The 21,292-nt window shown below is 41.9% G+C and overlaps 1 protein-coding gene across 5 annotated transcripts in view; it reads right to left on the bottom strand.

Moving 5' to 3' along the window:
- The window catches only part of ST3GAL3 (ST3 beta-galactoside alpha-2,3-sialyltransferase 3), a 363,061-nt gene that overhangs the window by 190,080 nt on the left and 151,689 nt on the right, over positions 1-21,292 (bottom strand). For 3 of the 5 annotated variants that reach the window (XM_075320480.1, XM_075320479.1, XM_075320481.1), the window contains one exon: positions 13,556-13,681. The exons of the other annotated variants lie outside the window; for them this stretch is intronic. In XM_075320480.1, the coding sequence (XP_075176595.1) occupies positions 13,556-13,681 (126 nt within the window). The remainder of the gene's footprint in view (positions 1-13,555; positions 13,682-21,292) is intronic. 5 annotated transcript variants of the gene reach the window in all.

Genomic DNA, 21,292 nt, shown 5'->3' with positions numbered 1-21,292 from the left:
CCTTTTTAACTAAAAATGTAAAATTTTCATAATAGGGCTAAGTTTACTCTGAACTTTTACCGATTGCTTGTGTATTACAAGGGATTTTCTGGTTTCTGAACAAGTGAAGAATTAAAAAAAAAAAAAAAAAATATTTGTAAAATATAGTTTTGGAAAAAAATACAGATTGCAAAATTGGAAGAATTCAGGGTAAATCCAACGATTTTGCTGCATGGCACATTACCGCACCATGAGACACTGTTTTTTGACCGAAGCTCTTAAAGGATTCCAATAGAGGAACAGAAATGGTGGCGTTGGGTATTTGCAATTTGCAGGGGCGTACACTGAGAGCATAGGGCCACTGTGCAAGAATTGTTCATGGAGCCCACACTGTCCCACCAGGCTAGTCAGATCCTGGTTGTGAGGGCCTCCCCTCCCCTCTGGGCCCCGATGAGGCTGCACCGGCTACGGCTATATGTCCGCCACTGGAAATTGGAATCAGCCGGTCAGAAAAAAAAAAAAAGGATTGCACGATAAGTCTTGCAACTGTAAACTAATAGCAAATACAGGTTCTGTATCATAATTTAGGGTTATCCTGTGCACACCCCAAGTGTTACAGCGCGTTTTGAGCTAGGAAATCTGCCTATGCATATTAGTAACATATAGTATAATGGATCATTCTTTGCCAAAGATGAGAAAAAGGGGATGCATACCATACGAATAACTGTATAACATGAAGCATCTTAAAACCGTGACATTTTTCTAGTTGCTTTTGGTCTATGGTAACAAAACTGACCTTTGTTCTCTATTGAAACATCATGAAACCAAGGGAATACTTAATATCTGCGGCCAGTAACTATTACGCTACATGTCGATGGAGGGTCTGGAATCATTCATTCTCTGGGTGAGGCCGTCACTGTCATAGGAAAATATTAATCATGGCCTCCAAGTCATCAGGATACTTGTGTCTATACAAAGTCATATAGTCCGCTATGTAATAGCAGCCGATAGATCACATCCACGGCGGCATTCACGCTTGGTGTAGCCCAGGTCCTCGCGCAATGGCAGACATGGGCATTATGCAATACTGTGCTTCTCTTTAGTCATTGGTTGGTTCAATCTCCAAAATGTGATGTTGCAAAAAGGCCCTATTGGAAGATAATTCATGCCCCTGTGGTCTTCTAAGGAACCACTGAGAAAGTACTAAAGGTAGGAACTTGGCCGATATACAGTACAGACCAAATGTTTGGACACATCTTCTCATTCAAAGAGTTTTCTTTATTTTCATGACTCTGAAAATACAGATTCGCATTGAAGGCATCAAAACTATGAATTATCACATGTGGAATGAAATACTTAACAAAAAAAACAACTGAAAATATGTCTTATAGTCTAGGCTCTTCAAAGTAGCCACCTTTTGCTTTGATTACTGCTTCGCACACTCTTCACATTCTCTTGATGAGCTTCAAGAGGTAGTCACCGGAAATGGTCTTCACTTCACAGGTGTGCCCTGTCAGGTTTAATAAGTGGGATTTCTTGCCTTATAAATGGGGTTGGGACCATCAGTTGTGTTGTGCAGAAGTCTGGTGGATACACAGCTGATAGTCCTACTGAATAGACTGATAGAATTTGTATTATGGCAAGAAAAAAGCAGCTAAGTAAAGAAAAACGAGTGGCCATCATTACTTTAAGAAATGAAGGTCAGTCAGTCCGAAAAATTTGGAAAACTTTGAAAGTGTCCCCAAGTGCAGTGGCAAAAACCATCAAACGCTACCAAGAAACTGGCTCACATGAGGACCGCCCCAGGAAAGGAAGACCAAGAGTCACCTCTGCTGCGGAGGATAAGTGTATACGAGTCACCAGCCTCAGAAATCAGCTCCGATTAGAGACCAGGTCAATGCCACACAGAGTTCTAGCAGCAGACACATCTCCAGAACAACTGTTAAGAGGAGACTTTGTGCAGCAGGCCTTCATGGTCAAATAGCTGCTAGGAAACCACTGCTAAGGACAGGCAACAAGCACCCCTCCGCTTCTATTGGGCGGCCACTTAGTGACGTCGCTGTGACGCCAAATGCACCTCCCCCTTGAAAGACGGATTGTTCAGCGGTCACAGTGAAGTCGCTGCCCAGGTATGTGCGTGTGAAGCTGCCATAGCGATTATGTTCGCTACGGCAGCAATCACAAGATATCGCATGTATGATGGGGGCGGGTGCTATCACGCTGGAGCAAATGCTAGCGATGTCGCAACGTGCAAAGTACCCCTAAGAAGGAGAGTGATGGGGTGCTACGCCAGATGACCTGGCCTCCACAGTCACCAGACCTGAACCCAATCGAGATAGTTTGGGGAGAGCTGGACCGCAGAGTGAAGGCAAAAGGGCCAACAAGTGCTCAGCATCTCTGAGAACTCCTTCAAGACTGTTGGAAGACCATTTCCGGTGACTAACTCTTGAAGCTCATCAAGAGAATGCCAAGAGTGTGCAAAGCAGTAATCAAAGCAAAAGGTGGCTACTTTGAAGAACCTAGAATATAAGACATATTTTCAGTTGTTTCACACTTTTTTGTTAAGTATTTCATTCCACATGTGTTAATTCATAGTTATGATGCCTTCAATGTGAATCTACAATTTTCAGAGTCATGAAAAGAAAGAAAACTCTTTGAATGAGAAGGTGTGTCCAAACTTTTGGTCTGTACTATACATGGCTAGTACCTCTTCCTACATTGACTTTCATGGCTATTTTCGTTCTCTCCCAGTAGGTTAAAGAGGACCAGCCACCAGGATTTTCCTATACAAGCTAAAGCCAGTGCTATACTGGCACTATCATGCTGATTCTATACATACCTTTAGTTGTGAGAACACAATACACAGATAGAAAATATAGATCAGCAAAGGTGAGGCCCGACTTACTAGATAGAAGAGGACAGGTCAGATAACTGATTGCAGCCAGCAAAAAACCCTGCAAAAATACCAATCTCCTGATAATAAAAAATACTGAGACCACACGGACTCTCCCCCACAATATCAGGTACTCTTGTGCCAGACACTTTAAACAGAACTGCAGATATAATGGGAAGAAACAAAATCACAGAACAAATAATATTCTAAAGTGCAAATAATCCAAACATGAACAGAGAGCAAGCTCCCTTTCTTGCTGGAGGAAAAGCAGAAAGACAGATCCTCATATACAAGAAAGCAAACACAGAACCAAATGGAATATGCAGAAACACTTAAAGTGCAAATCCAGCATTTAGGCACAGAAACAGTAAACTTATCTGAGTAGATTCAGGCACCAAATAAATGGGAAAAAAACAGAACGGAAAACTTCCAGCCATCTTCAGAAGCACCCAGAAACATTTATCACCGGCGACCACCAGGCACAAAATGCTCTCCTAAATAAAACTAGCCTGATCTGCAATAGGATTTCCTGGAATCCCAATTAATTCCATCACCTGTCTGAATCACAGATTCAAATTCAGCTTCATTACCATTCCTGGCCACCAGAGGGAGCTCCACACCAGCACCCATTCGGATGACATTCACAATAGTTTACCTTATTTTACTCTGCAATTTCCCCCAGATTCTTTAGAAGGTATCTGATACTCTCGATGGCCACTTAGGAGGCGAAGATTCAAGGTGTCATCTGAGTCATCCAGCTAGGGTCACTTTATTCTGCGCAGGGGCCTTTAGAGACTGTGCAGCTGAGACCTCCTAGTCTGTACAAGGACTGGGCTGGTCAGGTGTAGTAGTATTAATAAGACTTTATGTTTCGTTATTTACCACGTGTGCACTTTTGTGCGCATAACACATATGATGTATTTGTTGACCATGACCTTTCATCTATGCGTCACGCACTTTCAAAAAGATAGTGGAAGCCGGTATAAAAAGACCAAAGGTTGCAAAAATTAAGTTTGTGACGATCAATCGGCTCTCAACCAAAAATATAAAATTGTTGAACTTGCTGCGTATGTGACTATTTTGCTGAGCCTTGAAATGTCAATGATCATTTATGGCTGTAAGGAAATACCTGAGCATAACTGATAATCTAGTATAAGCAGCAGGTTGCTATTATTACTGTCATCGTCACCTGTGAGCTTCCCTCGGCGGCTGCGTCTACTTTCCCGATCAGGTAATTTCAGGTTTACACAAGTGCATAGGAACGAGAGAGAAAACACGTCCCGGGGGTTTCATTGCGGTGATTACAAATCATAAATCTCAGAGTAGATGAAAGTGAGCGACATGAAGCAATAAGCCACAGAATCCAGCGCTGCAGCCTCCAACCGCAGACCCTCAATCTTGCACGTTACCGACCGTAAATCCTCACGACTCACCACAATCTGAGCAATCTCTCATTTTGCACTTTATATTAAGAGCTTAACTTTCCTGCAGAGATAAATTACAGATGTAACCACTGAACACTGTAACTTTTTCTGCTCCTTGGATACAATGTAATCCTTCTGGACCGATGCTCAGAGGTCAGAACTCCGTGATCTTGTAACATGATGACAGTATTGTAAGATCAGCGAAACGTCTCAATCCTTCTCCGCATTATACACGATGGTGGGACGGTGACATGAGCAGCAGTGGATGGAGGGATACAACAAGTATTACATCCAGTGACGTAACTAGAGTTCGGTGGTGGTGCAAAATGTGGACCTGTGTCCCCCTTACGTTGGTCACATGTGTATACATTTAGCGTTTTAAATCCTATAAATACATACAAGTTGCCCCTCCCCCCAATTATGTAGTAATGTCCCCCATCCTGTTCTAATGTCCACATCCTAGGCTACTTCCTGGTATATGCCCCTCATCCAGGTATTTATGTCCCCCTGGCATATATATATATATATATATATATACATATATATATATATATATATTATACATACAAACATACATATACATATATATATATATATATATATATATATATATATATATACATATACATATACATATATAGAGGAACCTCAAGACCCACCTCTTCCAACAAGCCTACAACCTACAATAGCCCTCAGTCCAGTAGACCACTGCGTAACCAGCTCTGTCCTCATCTATTGTACCATCACCCATTCCCTGTAGACTGTGAGCCCTCGCGGGCAGGGTCCTCTCTCCTCCTATACCAGTCTGTTATGTACTGTTAATGATTGTTGTACGTATACCCTTTCACTTGTAAAGCGCCATGGAATAAATGGCGCTATAATAATATATATATACATATATATATATATATATATATATATATAAATAACCCCCCCATCCTGATATATATGTCTGCCACCCTGGTATATATATTCCCCATTCTAGCTAACATCCTAGTGTATATATAACCCCATACTAGTAAAAATGTCCCCCATCCTGGTGTATATATATCACCATCCTGGTAAATATGTCCCCATACTGGGCCCCTCCTAGTATATACTGTCCCCCTCCTAGTATATATGTCCTCATCCTGGAATATATGTTCCCTATCTTACTATATATGTTCCCCATTCTATTCCATATCCTGGTGTGTATATATATATATATATATATATATATATATATATATAACCCCATCCTGGTTAAAGTGTCCCTCCTCCTGGTATGTATGTCATAATCCTAGTATATATGCACCATCCTGGTATATATGGCCCCATACTGGGCCCCTCCTGGTATATATGTCCTCATCCTGGTATATATGTTCCCTATCCTAGTATAGATGTTCCCCATCCTAGTATATATGTTTCCATTATATTCCACATCCTGGTGTAGATATATAACCCCATCCTGGTAAAAATGTCCCTCGTCCTGGTAATAATGTCCCCCATCCTGGTATATATGTCACTATCCTAGTATATATGCACCATCCTGGTATATATGTCCCCATACTGGGCCCCTCCTGGTATATACTGTCACCCTCCTGGTGTCTACTGTCCCCCTCATGGGGCCCTCATGGCAAATACTGTCCCCCTACTGGACCCATCCTGGTATATACTGTCCCCTTCCTGGTACCTATGGTCCCTCTCCTGGTATATATGTCTTTTTCCTAACGCACTTCACATTCTCAATATAACAGAATTATTATTATTACTTTTATAACAACATTCTTCTCTGCTTAGAATGAAGAAACTTTACACCCATTCGGGCACACGTCTGGGGGGCATCTTGTGTTTTTGCAAATAAAGTCTATTCTATGCATTACAAGATGTAATTCTTCTATACTTTACAGAGAGTTTTGTGCCAGTTTTGTGATTAAAAAAAAGTTGCAAAATTTGCTGTATTTTAAATTTGTGCAAAAAAATTAGGGTTTTTTTTTTTGCTTTTTTTACACTGTTCTTGTCCCTTTTAAAAAAAATAATAGGTGTAAATCTTCTCAGCGACCTTGTAAAGAAAAAAAAGAATTGGGAAAGAGAATGACCAAAATCAGATGAGCTGTAATCACTTATATGATGTGCAGAGAGCCTGGATACAGCTGGTATCTGGCCCCCTATCATCAGTGTATGGTGGTGATACTACCGGTGATGAGATCGGTTACGCTGCACGATGCGCAGCATTGACCGTCTGCCCGTCGGTGGCGTTTGTTTAATAGGAAGTTCACACAGTACAAATGTGCAGTGAACGATCTGTTGTGATAAATCGCTTTGTGGTGTCGGCTGCCATTGTTCTCGCCAGCACAGGTCTTCTTTACACAAGATGATACTTTTTTGTGCAAACCAAAAGATCGTTTCACCCGAGCATTTCGCTTATATGTTGAGTGATCGGCAATCTGTTTCGTCTGCAGGATTACTACAAAACGCCTGTTTAGGATGATCTCGCGGTGTAAGTCCCTCTTTAGAGGGGATGTCTGGGGTAAAATGACAAGTCTGCAGTCATCCTATGCGACTGCAGACTTGTGAATCCTTACATCACACGCACTATGCACTGCGAGGATTCTCCGGTGTTGAATCTGGGAATGGCGGTCACGTGGCTGCGAGTTTGTAATATGCACACTACAGGACACATTCGGACTACATGGGCACAGCCTTGTTCAATGCAAGTGTATGGAGTGAGGCCTGCGTCCATCTAGTCGGATTCTAGCAAGGAAAATACAGTCACAGCTACGTGACAGCCATTCCCAGGGCTCTGACACCGGATCCTCACAGTGCACGGTGGACGCGATGTGAGCATTCACATGTCTGCAGTCACACAGAGTCACACACAGGGTCTGCAGACTTGTCATTTTAGACCAGACCACCTTTTTAAGTAGGGTGGTGCTTTAAAGGGAACCCGTCATCAGATTTGTCCCCTATAAGCTGCGGCCACCACCAGTGAGCTCTCATATACAGTATTCTGGAATGGTGTATATAAGAGCCCAGGCCGCTGTATAACATAACAAACACTTTTATAAAATACTCAACTAGCGGGCGGTCCAGTCCGATGGGTGTCGCTGGTCGTGGGTTCGGCGCTTCCCCCATCTTGTGCGATTGCCGTCCTTCTTCCCAGCCCAGTATGGATGATGCGTCCTACATCATCCACACAGGCCGGTATTGCTCTCCTGCGCAGGCGCACTTTGATCTCCCTAGCTGAGGGCAGATCAACGTATTGTAGTGCGCATGCACAGGCAGTCTTTAACCTTTCCTCGCGCCTGCGCATTACAGTACTTTTATCTGCACTCAGCAATGCAAATCAATGTGCGCCTGCGCAGGAGAGCAATGGAGGTCTCTGTGTGGATGACACTGGACACGTCATCCACACGGGGCTGGGTAGAAGGAGGATGGCGATCGCACAATATGGAGGCAACACCGAACCCTCGACCAGCTACGCTCATTACATCGCGCCGCCCCCTAAGTGTTTTTTTCATTATATAGAGCGGCCTGGGCTCTTATATACAGTATTCTAAAACGCTGTATATAAGAGCTCACTGGTGGTGGCCGCAGCTTATAAAGGGAAAAACCTGCTGCCATACGTGAAGCTATAGCCCAGTGGAGCAGAAACGTATTAAGAATCCCATCTTTATTCTGTCCAATCAAAAGAAAATTAACTCTACGTCAGCCACGAGCTGCGCCTCCTTTTCCAAGGCACAAAAAGTTACAAAATTTGTTGCAAGTTGCATTTGTGACACATTTTCTGAGTTTTTACCCCCAGTTTTCTGGTGTAGATGGGATTATCAATTGTCCCCTATGTGTTGATTGGTTAAATTCATGGCTTGGTGGTATAATTTCTCACTTTAATACCATAAGAAGAAGGGGTTAGTAACCAAAAACATTATTCCATGTGTGCTAGGGTGATGCTCAATAAATATACATAAAGTAGTCAAAATTAGTAAAGAAAAGAAAAACGAAAAGGTGGCGTAAAAATTCATCATACTTTATACCAGGCTGTAATTTTACTAATTTGCAATAAAGTTTGCTGAATTTTTATACACGGGTGAGTGTCGGCTTTTCATTCTTCTTTTCTATACTTACTTTTATAGTGTTATTATTGGCACAAATGGTCTTGGTACACTAGATATTGGTCAGTAGCAGTGTGGTGGTAACATACTAATCCGCCTGTATTATTTGTATCTTCCCTGGGCACTAGAATAGTATATTATATTATATATATATATATATATATATATATATATATATATATATAGATAGACCGTGTCAAGAATTATTAGGCAAGTTGTATTTTAGAGTATTTTTTTTATTATTGATCAACAACTATGTTCTCAATCAACCCAAAGACTCATAAATATCAGAGCTTAATATTTTTGGCAGTAGGAGGGTTTTTTTAGATTTGGCTATCTTAGAAGGATTCTGTTCGTGCAGGTAACTATTACTGTGCAGAATTATTAGGCAACTTAATAAAAACCAGATATATTTCCATCTCACTAACTGCACAAAATTTAGAAATAAACATTTCTGACATGCAAAAACAAAACCCCAAAACAATGAGTGACCAATATAGCCCCCTTTCTTTATGAGGACACTCAGCAGCCGACCATCCATAGATTCTGTCATTGCTTGATCTGTTCACGATCAACATTGCGTGCAGCAGCCACCACAGCCTCCAGACACTGCTCCCAGAGGTGACTGTTTTCCCTCCCTGTAGATCTCACATTTTATGAGGGACCGCAGGTTCTCTATGGGGTTCAGATCAGGTGAACAAGGGGGCCATGTCATTATTTTTTCATCTTTTAGACCTTTACTGGCCAGCCACGCTGCGGAGTAGTTGGATGCATGTGATGGAGCATTGTCCTGCATGAAAATCATGTGTTTTTTGAACGATACCGACTTCTTCCTGTACCACTGCTTGAAGAAGTTGTCTTCCAGAAACTGGCAGTAGGTCTGGGAGTTGAGCTTCACTCCATCCTCAACCCGAAAAGGCCCCACAAGTTGATCTTTGCTGATCCCAGCCCATACCAGTGCCCACCCCCACCTTGCTGGCGTCTGAGTCGGAGTGGAGCTCTCTGCCCTTTACTGATCCAGCCTCTGGCCCATCCATCTGCCCATCAAGAGTCACTCTCATTTCATCAGTCCAGAAAACCTGTAAAAAAAAAATAAATCAGACTTAAGATATTTCTTGGCCCAGTCTTGAGGTTTTATCTTATGTTTCTTGGTCAGAGGTGGTGGTTTTTCAGCCTTCCTTACCTTGGCCATGTCCCTGAGTATGGCACACCTTGTGCTTTTTGATACTCCAGTAACGTTGCAGCTCTGAAATATGGCCAAACTGGTGGCAAATGGCATCTTGGCAGCTTCACGCTTGATTTTCCTCAATTCATGGGCAGTTATTTTGCGCCTTTTTTGCCCAACACGCTTCTTGCGGCCCTGTTGGCTATTTGCCATGAAACGCTTGATTGTTCGGTGATCACACCTCAAAAGTTTGGAAATTTCAAGACTGCTGCATCCCTCTGCAAGACTTCTGACAATTGTGGACTTTTCAGAGCCCGTCAAATCTCTCTTCTGACCCATTTTGCCAAAGGAAAGGAAGTTTCCTAATAATTAAGCCCCCCTTATATAGGGTGTTGATGCCATTACGCCGCACTCCTCCTCATTACAGAGATGCACAGCACCTGATTTACTTAATTGGTAGTTGGCTCTCAGCCTATACAGCTTGGCTTGGAGGAGGACGACATGTATAAAAAGTGTCATGGGATCAAAATACTCGTTTGCCTAATAATTCTGCACACAGTGTAATGTACCCTCACTATGTTACCATTGTAGATTTGTAGCAGTTATTGACTCGGATAAGTTCCCAGCTATAATCCGATGCCTGTAGTATCCCTATCAGCCTCCCCTGGGGCTCTCTATGTGATGTTCGTTAGTGGCACGCTTTTCGGGGAAAAAAAAAAGACCCATTTTTACCACGGGGTGTTTAATTATAGCTTCATGTCACGAACGCCGTACGTAAAAAGACAAGTCCAATGAATGCACATTGTGACACAAAGCCTGAAGAGAGGAGCATATTGTGTGCGATGATTTACATCTTATTCGTGTGGCATTGACCGCCGGCGACAAACGTGCATCCGTCCTCTATGTGAATGCAGCGTGCCAGAAGGACTCCGTTGTTCTGCGTCCATTATTGCAGCCACCAGCCACTTTGATCAGGGCTACAAATCCAGAAATGAGGACATCTTCCCCCGGGCACATACTTATGATGTGTAATGAATACCAGTATTGAACATTGGAGAGTGGCCAGTATCAGATCATCACCTCCTCAGAGGGCACAGATCCCTAGTGTAAATAATAAGAAAAACATCCACCAGAGGCAGAAGCTCAAAAAAGTGTCTAAGAATGTCAAGATCAATGGCGGATCTGTAACATCTATGCAGAAATATTCATATATCTCCTTCTATATGTAGTAATAAGTCTACAAGTACTCAGCAACAGAAGAAACTGTAACTCATCAAGGGTTTTACTACTGTTACTAATGTGCATCTTTGAATCCTATTTCTCAGTTTACATACAGTTGAGTGACTGTCGGTATTGCTGCTACGTTTTCCTGTGTTTTACTCCAGAGCTGCACTCACTATTCTACTGGCACAGTCACTGTGTACATACATTACTTATCCTGTACTGATCCTGAGTTACCTCCTGTATTATACTCCAGAGCTGCACTCACTATTCTGCTGGTGCAGTCACTGTGTACATACATTACTTATCCTGTACTGATCCTGAGTTACCTCCTGTATTATACTCCAGAGCTGCACTCACTATTCTGCTGGTGCAATCACTGTGCACATACATTACATTACTTATCCTGTACTGATCCTGAGTTACTGAGTTACATATAGCATTATACTCCAGAGCTGCACTCACTATTCTGCTGGTACAGTCACTGTGTACATACATCACATTACTTATCCTGTACTGATCCTGAGTTACATCCTGTATTATACTCCAGAGCTGCACTCACTATTCTGCTGCTGCAGTCCCTGTGTACATACATTACATTACTTATCCTGTACTGATCCTGAGTTACATCCAGTATTATACTCCAGAGCTGCACTCACTATGCTGCTGGTGCAGTCACTGTGTACATACATTACATTAACTTATCCTGTACTGATCCTGAGTTACATCCTTTATTATACTCCAGAGCTGCACTCACTATTCTGCTGGTGCAGTCCCTGTGTACATACATTACATTACTTATCCTGTACTGATCCTGAGTTACATCCAGTATTATACTCCAGAGCTGCACTCACTATGCTGCTGGTGCAGTCACTGTGTACATACATTACATTAACTTATCCTGTACTGATCCTGAGTTACATCCTTTATTATACTCCAGAGCTGCACTCACTATTCTGCTGGTGCAGTCACTGTGTACATAAATTAAATTACTGATCTTGTACTAAAACACTGAGAAAAAAAAATCACTTGAGAATATTTTAAACCAATCCTTTACATATAGTGTATTTAGACAAGAGCCTTGAGGAACATACAGGGCAGTCCATCAATACATTAATTTTTCCACACAATGAATAATACGATGCTCCTGTTAATTGTATCTCATCATTGCACTCTGTCCCGGGAATCCATGACATTCATATTAATTAATTCATATATAAAAAAGTAACACTTAACAGAGCTTAATCGAAATTGTATCCCATGGGGGAAAGTAGCTTGCAAGTTGGCTGCATTGATCTACAGTATGTATTTTTTATCCTGTACTTATCCTGAGTTACATATAGTATTATACTCCAGAGCTGCACTCACTATTCTGCTGGTGCAGTCACTGTGCACATACAATACATTACTGATCCTGTACTGATCCTGAGTTATATCCCTCATTTATTATAATGATGGCCGCACCATACACAACAAGCACGTTCTACCTATTGTGTTCCCCAAGTTCCTTATAGATTGTAGCTTGCGAGAAGGACCCTCCCTCCTCCTGTAACTGTTGAGCTATTTGTTACTTTGTTTTGTTTTATTGCTTGTACATGTCCCTGCTTAATTGTAAAGTGGTGTGGAATATGTTGGCACTATATACGGTAAATAAAAAGTATTATTATTATTACTCCAGAGATGCACTCACTATTCTACTGGTAGAGTCATTATATACATTTATTATATTTCCTGTACTGATCTTACATTACGTCCTGTACTATAATCCACAGTTGGACGCCCTATTCTGCTGCTGGAGTATAATACAGTACATCGATATCTCAGGGTAGAGAAAAAGAAAGAAATGTGTATACAGCAGAATAGTGAGTGCAGCTCTGGAGTATAATACAGAATGTAACTCAGGATCAGTGCAGAATAAGTAATGTGATGTATGTACACAGTGACTGCACCACCAGAATAGTGAGTGCAGCTCTGGAGTATAATACAGGATGTAAGTCAGGAGCAGTACTGGATAAGTAATGTAATGTATGTACACAGTGACTGCACCAGCAGAATAGTGAGTGCAGCTCTGGAATGTAATACAGGATGTAACTCAGGATCAGTAGAGGATCAGTAATGTAATGTATGTACACAGTGACTGCACCAGCAGCATAGTGAGTGCAGCTCTGGAATGTAATACAGGATGTAACTCAGGATCAGTAGAGGATCAGTAATGTAGTGTATGTACACAGTGACTGCACCAGCAGCATAGTGAGTGCAGCTCTGGAGCATAATACAGGAAGTAACTCAGGATCAGTGCAGAATAAGTAATGTAATGTATGTACATGGTGACTGCACCAGCAGAATAGTGAGTGCAGCTCTGGAGTAATACAAAATATAATTTAGGATTAGTATAGGATAACTAATGTCATGTATGTGCACAGTGACCTGGCTGATTATAGACATTAAAGGGATTGTCTAGGACTACAATATTGAGGACTTAACCTTACGATAGGTCATCAGTATTTTCTGGACAATCCCTTTAATTCTATTTGTGAATTGCACTGTGTGATTAGAAATGAATCTTCAGTGATCATCTTCGGTCTCAAGGACGAGTGTTTCTAACACCAGAATGTTATATGAAATGGCAGAAATTGTTATATACTATGAAAGAAAAAAAAAAAGAAAAGAAAATGCTTAAAAAAGGTCAAATATCGTTAGTTATGGTTCACACAAAATGACGCTCACTTCATTTTCAGGACAGGATAAAAAGTCATTGAAAAAAACGACCTCAAACACCTACTTATTGGCGAGGATTCCGGAACAACCCCCAGGTCTTTGGTGTCTTTGGACTCAGTTCTGTCCGGTACAATGTGCGTTGGGGTCACATTGGGAAGAGTCGAGATTCCGGCTTTCCTTTCTCTGCGTCCTGTTTAAGAAGGAAATCTTTCCCTCAGTAATTCAATAATCAGGCTGTAAGGGCAGCGTAAGAAAGCAAGCAGAGGGAGATGTGCCTGCGGAAGCCTGAGAGGTAGATACAAGAAAAGGGCCCTGAACATGGCATACGATCAGCGTCCTCCACTGCGAGCCCGCGATATTCAGCACGGATCATTACCAATAATGGTCCTCAAATGCTAAAAGTTATAACTATGATCTTTCTGAATTTATAGCCAAACCGAAAGATTGGGGGACAGCCAACGATCAGGCCATAATGGGGCCAAACCCTCAACCCTCCTCAAATTCCACTATTCAATAGTAATATTTGTAACATTCCAAGATTGTGACAAGTAAAAGATCTACGGCCGCCCACTTATGGACACTTTATTATTTGGCCGCTTTTCTCATTTTTATTTTTTACCTATTTTAAGTCTGGAAATGACATCAGAAAGGAGGAAGCATTGAAAAAAATACAAAGAAATTGCAGAGCAGGAAAAGCGAGCAAGAAATCAGAGGTTTATATTGTGCAAACTAGAACCTAAAAGAGATAAAGTATCAGCAGTAAGTTCCAAGCCCCCTCCAATAGCCCTAAAAGATTTGTATGCGTGCAACAATTTCTATAGTTGTGCTACATATACTGAAATACCCTATATGCTATAACTGAAGATCCATTTTTATATATATATATATATATACATATACACACACACACACACATACATATATATCTGTATAAAAATGTTACAAATTGCTCCTTCTGGACAATCCATTTTTTTTTTTTTTTTAAATTATAAATAAAAGGTCTTTGTTGCTGTGGGAAGGACACTTATGTAATTTTAGTAGAAGGCAAATGATGGGCACTCAATGGGTGTAGTTGTGCTCAGTGGTAGAAAACACAAACTTTTTAGAAAAAATTATACGTATAAAATTATAGCAGTCACATAAATTAATTTTGGATTTTCTATCATTATCACACGTCATATTTCATTCTCTCTCACTCCTACGCAGGGCCGCCACTAGGAATTTCAGGGCACCATACTGGCAAAATTTTCGGGCCCCCTTGAGACTCCACCCCTGCTCTGCCCCCACCCCTCAAACCTTCCACAGTCTCACTACCACTCTTGGAAAAACTTTAGACAAATATATATATATATATATATATATATATATATATACACACACAAACACACACACACACACATATATGTATGTATATATATATATATACACACACACACACAGTAGATATATATTTTATATATATATATATATATATATATATATATACACACACACACACACACAGTAGATATATATATATATATATATATATATATATATCTACTGTGTATATATATATTATATATATAAAAAAATATATTTCTACTGTGTATATATGTGTGTGTGTATGTACACACACACACACACACACACACACACACACACAGTCATGGTAAAAAGTGTTAGTAAGATAAGATGTCAGAATGGGCTGACACATGGCAAATAAGATTTAGTGTTGATAAATGTAGAGTAATGCACCCAGGACGGAGTAATCCTATAACTGTGTATACATTAAATGGAAGTAAGCTTGGGACTACAGAACAGGAGAAGGACCGGGGGATTCTGGTTACAAGTAAGCTGAGCAGCAGCTCTCAATGTCAGGCAGCAGCTGCAAAAGCAAACAAGATTTTAGGGTGTATAAAAAGAGAGGTTAGATCCCAACGTATTGTTACCCCTCTATAAATCACTTGTAAGGCCACATCTAGAATAGGGGATCCAGTTTTGGGCTCCACATTTTAAAAAGGACATTCAGAAGTTAGAGTCAGTTCAAAGGTGGCAACTAGATTATTGCAAGGAATGGAGGCCGCCCGTGTGATGAGGAATGGAGGCCGCCCGTATGATGAGGAATGGAGGCCGCCCGTATGATGAGGAATGGAGGCCGCCCGTATGATGAGGAATGGAGGCCGCCCGTATGATGAGGAATGGAGGCCGCCCGTATGATGAGGAATGGAGGCCGCCCGTATGATGAGGAATGGAGGCCGCCCGTATGATGAGGAATGGAGGCCGCCCGTATGATGAGGAATGGAGGCCGCCCGTATGATGAGAGGTAGAAAAAAACGTCTCAGAGGAGATTTCATTTATATGTATAAATACATGTGTGGTCAATATAAAGGACTGGCACATGACTTATTCCTTCCAAAGACAATACTAAGGACCAGGGGGCACTCACTGCGAGTGGAAGAAAAGCGATTCCGGCAGCTAAATAGGAAAGGGTTCTTTACAGTTAGAGCAGTCAGACTGTGGAATGCGACCACAAGAGGTAGTAATGGCAGATACTATAACAGCTTTATATCAGGGCTGGAGGATTTCCTCACTACACAATATTGTTGGTTATGAATGCCAACATGTATAATTGGTGAAGGAAGGTGAACTAAATGAACCGGGGGCTTTTTTCAACCTATGTAACTATGTCTTATGGATTATTGATTGCAGCCTTGTATATAAGGGATATTGTAGAATTTCTCTCTGCTACTTATTTATTTGTACACAACATGTACGGTATTTTTTCATGATGCGATATTGCCCACATATTAATGCAAAATTCAGGGCAGTTAGTTCAATTCTATGCAATACTGCACAATATGATAAATTGCCTTTCTCGTCCATGACCTCTAAATGCCCTTTCCATGGTCCTGAAACTAAGAATAACAAGATATTTTTGACCCATATCCTTGCCTGGGCATTGTGCTTCAATCAGTGATTAAAAACCTCGTAGAACAATTTACGCATCAAAAATTTTGGTTGGAAACTGGTAAAAATTCAAAATCTAAAAATTTGAAAGTTTGATATAAATTTACTATATTGCTCCAAAGTTCAAAAAGAGAAGCCACTAAAGAAAGACAATGTTTTCAATCAACTGGAACAGAATTCTATAAAAAAAAAAAAAAAAAAAGAAAAATAGGTGTCCCCATAAATGTGGGCGGATTACGCAACCTACAAACAATGCCCCGGTCACACCTGATTTACAGAACAATTGTATGAATTTTGTCTTTCTGCCTGGCAGCTACCTGAAAGCAATTTAATGGAGTGAGTCACTTCCTCGCCTCCTGCCCCCAACAATCCGTGACACCGGATCACCTACAAACGCAAACACTTCAGTCACGTGACCTCTGGGCCGCCTTCCGTTCAGCACTTGTTCTATCCTAAAAAAAAAAATTATTTTTTTTTTCTGGCATCAACTATAATTTGTAAATTTACGAAAAAAAAATGTTTGGAAAACTTCCATTTCTATTGAACTTCAAATGGTAAAATAATGATGGAAAATTCCGTGAAATTCACTACATCGACACAACATATAACCTGGAGGAAATGTTTTAGGCCCTGTGCGCACTACAAAAAGTATTTTTCTCAAGAAATTTCTCGAGAGTGAAAGATTAGGGCACCTGCATTCAAAAAACGCACCATTTGTTTTTGACGCGTTTTTTTCCGCAGGCTGGTCCCTGCGTTATTTTACCATTATCTATGGCAAAAACCGCAGGTACCTGCAGAAAAGAAGTGACCTGCACATTCTTTTTCTCAAGAAATTCTGCGGAAAGAATGTTCTTGAGAAAAAAATGCAGTCAGCACACGGCTACTTTTTTTTCCATAGGTTTTGCTGGGGAATGTCTGCAGAAAGGTTACAACCATTTTCTCAACAAATTTCTGCAGCAAAAATGCAAAAATACACAGTGTGCGCACAGGGCCTTAAAGTTGACTTATCGACGATACTCAATGATTGAGCAGGAATGGACGGGTTACTGTAGATGTCGAGGGAAAAAGAGGAAATCTTTCAGCTCACCTTATCCCTTTGAAGATCTATTGCTCGGATGCTGCAATGCCGAACAGAGATGTGTAGAAAAATGGAAAAAAATATCCAGCAACCGATCTTCTAAAAATCCAGATCCTTTATTTTCAAACAGACGCGTTTCGGAAAGTTTTTAGTCCTTAATCATTGTTTTGAAACAATGATTAAGGACTAAAAACTTTCCGAAACGCGTCTGTTTTTCGACATTATGGCTATCTAGCTTTATTGTACTACCATTTCTATGATTTTAACAATTTGAAAATAAAGGATCTGGATTTTTAGAAGATCGGTTGCTGGATTCTTTTTCCATTTTTCTACTGTAGATATCGGAGCCAGTCTGACCACTGCCGGAGCCAATTTGACAGTTTCGGCTATCCTAATAGATTCTAGGTGACTTGACGCCCAGTTCCTGGGATTTGTCTAGCCCTGCTCAACATGATGGCAGGGTGAAAAAGTTTATTCTTCACATCAGTAAAATTAGGAGAGAAAAGTGAGGCTTTTTAACTTTGATTACACATTTCTGACCTGATGTAACTGCTTTATAGGTGACCTAGACTTTCTACTAACAACATTGTCATCAGCGAGGTTACAGATTAAATTAATTAGTCCTCTTAATTTTCGCAAGTTGTCGCCTTCTGTAACAATTCCGACCACTTAGCAGGGTTGTGACCCATGGGTTTTCTCCACTGAGGTCCAATAAGTCCTGGCATGGGTCATTGATTTTTGAGCTAAAAAAAAACAATGCTCCTTAGTTGTGCTCAATGTTGGTGAAAGCTTTCCTGGATTTTGAGGATCCATTTAGCACTTGCTAAAGTTGTATGGACATCTTAAGATCAATATTCCATTTGGCCCTCGGAATACACTATCCAAAAAATGAGTATCGGAGAGAACAAGGATTGATTTGGGTCCACTTTTAATGCTTTGGAAAGTATGGATAATATGCAATAAGACCACATTTATTGAGTTGGATGGAGTATGTTGAAGTCAACTACCAATAAAAGATGTAGTTAAAAAGGGTAATGGTCACGGATGCAATAAAGGCCCTAAAGGGGACTTTACTTACACGCTACGACATCGCTAATGAGATGTCGTTGGGGTCACGGAATTCGTGACGCACATATGGCCTCGTTAGCGACGTCGTTGCGTGTGAAACGTACGAGCGATATAAAATACTCACCTAATCGTTGATACGTCGTTCTATTCCCGATTATCGTTGCTGTTGCAGGTACGATGTTGTTCGTCGTTCCTGAGGCAGTACACATCGCTACGTGTGACACCCCAGGAACGACGAACACCACCGTACCTGCGTCCTCTGGCAACGAGGTGGGCGTCACTTCCTTTCGGCTGCTCTCCGCCCCTCCGCTTCTATTGGACGGCTGCCGTGTGACGTCGCTGTGACGCCGCACAAACCGCCCCCCCTAGAAAAGAGGCAGTTTGCCGGCCACAGCTACGTCGCTAGGCAGGTAAGTACGTGTGACGGATACTAGCGATATTGTGCACTACGGGCAGCGATTTGCCAGTGACGCACAAACGACAAGGGCGGGTGCTTTCACCAGTGACATCGCTAGCGATGTCGCTGCGTGTAAAGCAGCCTTAAGGCAGGGGCGTAATACATTTTTTTTCAAAAACTGGTCCCATCCTCCTCCATTAAAGTGGGACAATTTTTTCTCACTTGTCATCCTTGTGCGGTCCATATGCAATACGTTTTTTTTATCAGATTGCATTCGGCAGATTTATATGCTGGAAGGAATGAACCTTACAGGTCACAAATAAGACTTCTAGAACATATACTATAAGTTAGCCAGTTATACATAGCAGTAATTGTCGGATGGTTTGTGCACTTGTTGGATCGGCACGGTGGCTCAGTGGTTAGCACTGCAGTCTTGCGGTGGCTCAGTGGTTAGCAGTGCAGTCTTGCGGTGGCTCAGTGGTTAGCAGTGCAGTCTTGCGGTGGCTCAGTAGTTAGCACTGCAGTCTTGCGGTGGCTCAGTGGTTAGCACTGCAGTCTTGCGGTGGCTCAGTGGTTAGCAGTGCAGTCTTGCGGTGGCTCAGTGGTTAGCACTGCAGTCTTGCAGCGCTGGGGTCCTGGGTTCAATACCACTAAGGACAACATCTGCAAGGAGTTTGTATGTTCTCCCTGCGTTTGTGTAGGTTTCCTCCCCCACTTGAAAGACAAATTGATAGGGAATTTAGATTGTGAGCCCCAATGGGGACAGTGTTGCCAATGTATGTAAAGTACTGTGGAATTAATGGCGCTATATAAGTGAATAAATATTATTATATCTATCTGTTAGGGTATCATTTATGGTGCCTTTCGGGCCATCACTGCACCATTAATGAGCACCGATCAACCATACCAGTCGTTCGGCACCAGTTCACCAGTCTGTCTACAGTCGTTCTTTTCCCGTACAGGATTTGTTTCCTGGCAAATATGATCTGATCAGCTAAAGATTGAGTGTTTTTCTTGTTCATTGTGTAATCGCTGGCAATTACACAGGCGGCTAATCAGGAACATTCATGGTTTATCGCCTATCTGAGGCCACTGCCCGTCTCCCGGCAGTGCTGGGCTTGTGCCTGCGAGAGGACATTATTGATGAAATCCACACACTTTCTATCAAGTAAATTACATCTTGCTGCTGATACAGATCACATAATATAATGACCATACAGTAGATGCTGTACAGTATAATGCAGCTCATACTGTATATAAGGTGTATGGCAAAGACTATTCAAGGGGGGTACCAGCTTAACGTCTCCAGTAAAGCACACAGGCTTCAATATTCACCTTTCTCCAAAATTGCCAAAGCTGCCTAATTCATCTGTCCTGTAATCATCCGTTAGAACAGATCCTGCAGAGATCCATTGGGAAAAAGTTCTGCAAATGCATCTTTTTTTGTCCGTAATTAAATAACTGATTTTCAGCCAAATCCATTTCTTAAAGGGAACCTGTCAGGTCCATTATGCACGCAGAACCACGAGCAGTCCTGGGTGCATATTGCTAATCCCTAATCTAGTAGCAGGGATAAAGAGATCTTTAGAAAAAGTATTTCTAAAGAGCCTTTATGATATGCTAATGAGCGCAGGGACTAGTCACAAGGGCGTTACTTCTCTAGGCTAGTCGGCCTCCTTAGCATGAAAACACACCCACAGGGGCGTACTAGCATGGTAATGAATGTGCAGCCTCTGAGGCATGGTCGCTCACACCGCTTTCTGCTGCCACCGAGCCCGATGCTGGTTTATAGCTCAGTGTGCACGATCAGAATGTCCCCAGACGTCTGGTCATGCGCAATACACCAGTTTGAAGCCTGGACGCGTACACTTAACTTCATAGTACGCATGTCTGGAAGTCCGGGACTTCTGATCATGCACACTGAGCCAAAATCCAGCATCAGGCGCGGTGGCAGCAGAAAGCGGTGAGATCGACCATGCCTCTGACGCTGGGCATTCATTAGCATGTTAGTACGCTCACAGGGACATGCTAAAATGCTAAGGGGTCGACTAGCCAGGGGAACTAACACCATTGTAAGGGGTACTTTGCACACTACAACATCGCAAGCCGATGGTAGCGATGCCGAGCGCGATAGTCCCCGCCCCCGTTGCAGCAGTGATATCTTGTGATTGTTGCCGTAGCGAACATTATCGCTACGGCAGCTTCACACGCACTTACCTGCCCTGCGACGTCGCTCTGGCCGGTGAACCGCCTCCTTATTAAGGAATCGGGGCGTGCAGCGTCACAGCGACGTCACACGGCAGGCAGCC

The sequence above is a fragment of the Anomaloglossus baeobatrachus genome, chromosome 8 (assembly GCF_048569485.1).
Source record: "Anomaloglossus baeobatrachus isolate aAnoBae1 chromosome 8, aAnoBae1.hap1, whole genome shotgun sequence".
Lineage (NCBI taxonomy): Eukaryota > Metazoa > Chordata > Amphibia > Anura > Aromobatidae > Anomaloglossus > Anomaloglossus baeobatrachus.
Note: the sequence above shows the minus strand (reverse complement) of the source record. Positions and strands in the feature narration are given on the sequence as shown.